At 36.0% G+C, this 5,283-nt stretch overlaps 1 protein-coding gene across 1 annotated transcript; it reads right to left on the reverse strand.

Annotated features, from left to right (window-relative positions):
• Window positions 1-2,319: 2,319 nt before the first annotated feature.
• On the reverse strand, window positions 2,320-5,283 carry LOC110095211 (anthocyanidin 3-O-glucosyltransferase 7; the record flags this gene model as incomplete). The annotated part of the gene is given in 2 exon segments (XM_020820653.2): window positions 2,320-3,480; window positions 4,800-5,283. Coding segments are annotated over 2 exon segments (1,347 nt in total), but the record flags the coding sequence as incomplete, so codon positions are not given.

Here is a 5,283-nt window from a genome sequence, read left to right on the forward strand (position 1 = left end):
TCTTGTAAGAAAATATATATCATTTAAATTGCAAAGATTGTAAAGTTGTTCCGAGTAAATGTCTATGTACCCAATATTGCTTATTAATTTTGGACTTTAAGATGAAGGGATAGAGTATAAAAATATTGTAAATCATTGTTCTAAGATTAGATGGTTTTATTTAAGAACTCTAAAAAAAATATCTTGGAGAGTAAAATTCACGATCTTAATATTTTATGGGTGCATGAGGAAGCTAAAGTTATGTGGGAAGTAGTATTTTGTAATATTAAAAATATTGCAAATGATATGCTTGAAGTATAAAAAGAAAAAGCTTCTAATAGTAAAATAGTTGGTTGTGAAATCAAAATGTGTAAGAAAATATCAAAAATAAGAAGCTCTGTTATAAAAATTATTTTAGATGTAAAAATTCTAAAAATTAAAAAAGATATAAAGATGTCCGTAAGAGATCTAAGAAAGCAAACTACGATATAAAGACTTTAGCTTTTAATGATTTATATATTAGATTAAATACTAAAGAGCGTGAAAGATACATGTATAAGATAGCCTAACAAAGAGATAAGGGTAGTAAGGATTTAGTTCAAGTGAAGTGAATTAAGAATGAAGATCAAAAAATATTTATTTTAGAAGAGGATATTCAATAAAGGTGGATGAGATATTTTGCTAAGCTTTTCAATGAAGATTATGAAAATAAGATTGATTTTAGTTTGCATTTCAAATGAAAATATAATTTTTTATTTTTATCGACGTGTTACCAAAATTGAAGTTAGAGAGCCTTCAAAGAAAATGAAATGTGGGAAGACACTTGGACTTGATGATATGCCAATAAATGTGTGAAAATGCTTAGGATATGAAGAAATTTATTGTCTTACTAAACTTTTTAATATTATTTTGAAGACTAAAAAGATGTCATAAGTGTGAAGAAAGAGTGTGTTGATTCCTATTTTTAATAATAAAGGCAATGCAAAAGATTATACGAATTATAGAGGAATTTTGTTGATGTGTCATAATTTAAAACAATGGGAGAGAGTTATGGAGCATAGATTACGATGTGATACTAATGTTTCTCAAAATTCATTTGGATTCATGCCGGGTAGGTCTACTATGAAAGTCATACATTTATTGAGATGTTTGATGGAGAAGTATAGAGAGAATAACGAGGATCTTCAGGTCATATTTAGTGATTTAGAGAAATTATATGATAAAGTTCCAAGAGAAGTGCTATGGAGAGTTCTAAAAAAGCAAGGGGTTAATAATGTTTATATTCAAGTCATTATGGATATATATGATGGAGCTATTATTTGTGCATGTTCAAACACAAGATGGTTTGACCAAGTATTTTGTAATTTTAATTGGATTACATCAAGGATCAGCCTTAAGCCCATATCTTTTTGGTTTAGTCATGGATTTTCTTACTAGAGATTTGCAACAGGATGTTCCCTAGTGTATGTTTTTTGCTGATCATATTCTTCTTATTGATAAAACTAAAGAGGGAGTTAAAGATAAACTTGAATTATGGAGGTCAACCTTAGAGTTTAAAGGTTTTCGTTTAAGTAGATCTAAAATAGAATACATTGAGCGTAATTTTATGAATAATAGATCTAATGGGGGTTTGTGACTTTATGCGATCAAGTCATTAATAAGAGTACATGTTTTAGATATCTTGGGTCTATAGTTCATAGTGATGGTAAAATAGATGGGATATTATTAGTAGTAGAATTCAAGTTGGATGGTTGAAATGGAGAATGCATTGGACTTGTTGTGTGATAGAAAAGTACCACTCAAACTTAAGGAAAATTTTTATAAGATGGTTATTATACATGTAATACTTTATGCCGAAGAATATTGGCCATTAAAAGAGAAGCATAATATTAAGTTAAGTGTTGCAGAGATGAGAATGCTCAGGTGGATGAGTGGCTTGACTCTTAGAGACAGAATACGAAACGAGAATATATGTGAAAATGTTGGAGCATCTCCAGTGGCAGAAAAGACTAGAGAGAGTCACCTTAGATGATTTGATCACATAAAACGGCTACCTTCCGATGACCTGGTTATGAGAGATGCTTTACATTTGATCTATGTTAAGAAAGGTAGCGATAGACCTAAATACATTTGGCTAAAAAATAATAGAAATGACCTTTCATTATTAGATTTAAATGAAAATTTAACTCTTTACAAGACAAAATGGAGAAAAATAATTCATGTCTCTGACCTCACGTAGTAGGATAAAGGCTTTATGTTGTTGTAAAAAACTGTCTCAAATAAAACAAAAGAGTGAGAAAAAGAAAAAGAAAGAATAAGGAGAAATTCTAGAATATTTCATAACCATAAATAAAGACTACTTGGCAATTATATTTTTCCATTATGATTACATCTCATAATTGTATCAAGTTTTGCATGTCATGTGTCCCATAAATACCTGAACAATTTAGCAAACAAATTCAAAGACCTTTCTCCCTCCTGTAACAAACTCGCAAGAAAAAAAATACTGACTGACATTTCAACACTTATTGTTACAAATAAAAAAAAATCATACTTTATAGAACATAAATTTCAGCACGCCCAACTTCATTTATGTCAACAAATCAAGCTTCAAGAACATCCAATCAATAACCAAATATCATATTCTGCAGACTAACGCCACCAAACTCTTCAAGTTCTTCGAGAAACTCCCACCAGGCAACAGAGCCTTCTCCGTCCTCTCTCTTATCTCCACCGCTCTCTTCCTCATCTTCTTCCCATTATCTCCTTTCAAAACTCCATTCATGGCGCTAACTAATGCTTCTCTCGTAATACCAGAATCGAGATTTGTTCCTACTCCCCACATCGACTCCACCGCCCTTCCTATCATCCTCTGCTCGGCAAAGATCGGCCTGCACAACATCACCATGTCAGACATTATGCTCTCCTGTACTGAATTCCATCCACAGTGTGTGACGAAGACGCCCACAGCTGGGTGACTTAATACGGACACCTGCGGCGCCCAATTCACTATCTTCCCCCTCAATCGTGTTCGCTCCACAAACCCCTCCGGCAGGTTGGATCGAATCTCCTCCTTGAGAGACCATAAAAAGGGTACACCGCCGTCCTCAAGTCCATGAGCGAGCTCGGCTAACTCGGCCGGCGGCAGAGCATTGAATGTGCCGAAGGCAACATATACAACTGAAGAGGGTTCATGGGAGTCCAGAAATGGAAGGCAGTTTTCTTTGTCTGGACTGGATGGTGGTGGAGAGAGGAGGTTGAGTGGACCAATGGGGAGACTCAGGCTGTAAGTGTTATGAAAAGTTGAATCAGGTTCAAGGTCGGCCAAAGTTGTGAGGACGATGGCAGCAGCTCGGGGGAGGCGATGAGCCATGCTATGGATGTTGAGAGCGAATTTAGAGTTAGTATCGCCAAAGATGATGCCTTCTGGAAGGTCACAAACACGCATGGTGGCCAGGCCAGGAATGAAGTCAAGGAGTTTGTCAGCATGAGTAGGCATCACTGCAATCAAATATGGAATTTTTATAGAAACAGAACAATATAATTGGGATGTAAAACGAGGCAAGAATTCAAGAGTTTATAATGTTATAGACGATGTTAATGAAAATTTTCAGATTCTGAATATAAAAAATGCTTAAAAGACAGATGTTAATGAAAGTAGCAAACAGTGAGAGTGATGGTACAATAAAATTTCAGTGAGTGAAACAAGTAGAAAATTCAGATTAGTCTGTTTCACAAAAGTTTTATGCGAACAGGTCTGATGTGTGAAAAAGGAGATCACTGTTCTTGGCGCCTTTGTAGTTTACATATATGTTGATTTCTGTTCAAAACAATCAATTGAATAAAAATAACAATTTTCATCACATTAAAAGATAGAACCTACTAAATGTGCGTATAACTTAGGTGACTTCGATGCATAAAAGAAGCGTTTTGTTGCCTAAACAACACTCCCCCGAGCAGACATGATTGTCAAAATATGCAAAACCTTAGTTCATCTCCTGGTACGAAATTCAAAGCTGCGTTCAGCACCATAGAATGATAATTGTACCATGCAGTTGATAATTATGATTAGTTACTAATTATTCACTGTTAGAGTTTTGATAAACTACATACATATATAATATTTACTGTCAATAGTTGTCTTTCTTTCTTTGTATACCAACTTGTTCACACAATCGGTGTGTTATAATTGTAGGAAAGCATAACTTGAATTATAAAGTTATACTACATAACCAAAATCATTTAGAAAGCCTAGTTACAGTCATTTGGAAAGATCATGAATCTAGATTGAACAGAATGCAACAGTCTTCTTCCTCTTGAGATCATCATCTGGTAAAGACTGTGCGTACGATGCTTGAGATCTCAATTTTTCATCAATTCTCTCAATCAATGTTCAATCAGATTGCTATTCTATATATAAACATTAGACAGGAATAGAGCGCACTATATGGATGAAATGAATGGCATAGCGTTTTTCTTCTTTTCAAAAAGAAAAACCCCGTGCATGATGATTAATTAAGCTTTACCAAACTTTCGGATCCTTACACAAATTAAGAAAACTTTTTATAATTTTAGCTGTATGTCATACAGATTGAAACAGCTAAGCAACATGGGTCAATTCAAAAAATTATTATTTTTTTTATTTCATGCAAGCCATTCTTGAGTCAACTCAAATCAACCACAAGCAAACTTCAATCTTGCGCAGTTATCAACTCTAATTCCTAAAGCGCATAAATTTTTCACGAGCAAATAGTGAAAAAAAAACTAAATTCAAATACTGCTAGTAAAAGATAATACGCGAACAAGGTATAGAAGAATACCTTGATCCTCACTACCAAAACGGCTGCGCAGATCATCGGTGTGAGCGTGTGCCAATAACGCTAACGGGAACCCAGGAAAAAGAGCAACCCATGGCACCTCCAACTCCTCTGCCACAAAATCCGCCATCCACATAAACGCATCGCTCACCACGCAGCTCACCGGTATCCCCCCGACATCTGCCGCGGCAGCATTTGCAGCAGCCCGGATTTTCCCCGGGGCCGCCTGCAAGAACTTCCCGACCATCTCCTCAAGTCCAGCAGAAGATCCGCCGTCCGGGATCTCCTCCTCGAATGGTAACAGACGAAGATTTCCGGCGGTTCTCGGAAGGGATTCGAGGGTTTTAGCTGTACTCACGAAGGAAAAGATGGCAGACGGAGCAGCCGCGGCGAGAGCACGCGCCAGTGAATAGAATGGCGCGACGTGTGATGCGAAGGGGAAGGCGAACAAAGCCACATGTGGCGGCCGAGGCAAAGATGAATCGCC

This window comes from Dendrobium catenatum, unplaced genomic scaffold (assembly GCF_001605985.2).
Source record: "Dendrobium catenatum unplaced genomic scaffold, ASM160598v2 fragScaff_scaffold_325, whole genome shotgun sequence".
In the NCBI taxonomy this organism is placed as follows: Eukaryota; Viridiplantae; Streptophyta; class Magnoliopsida; order Asparagales; family Orchidaceae; genus Dendrobium; species Dendrobium catenatum.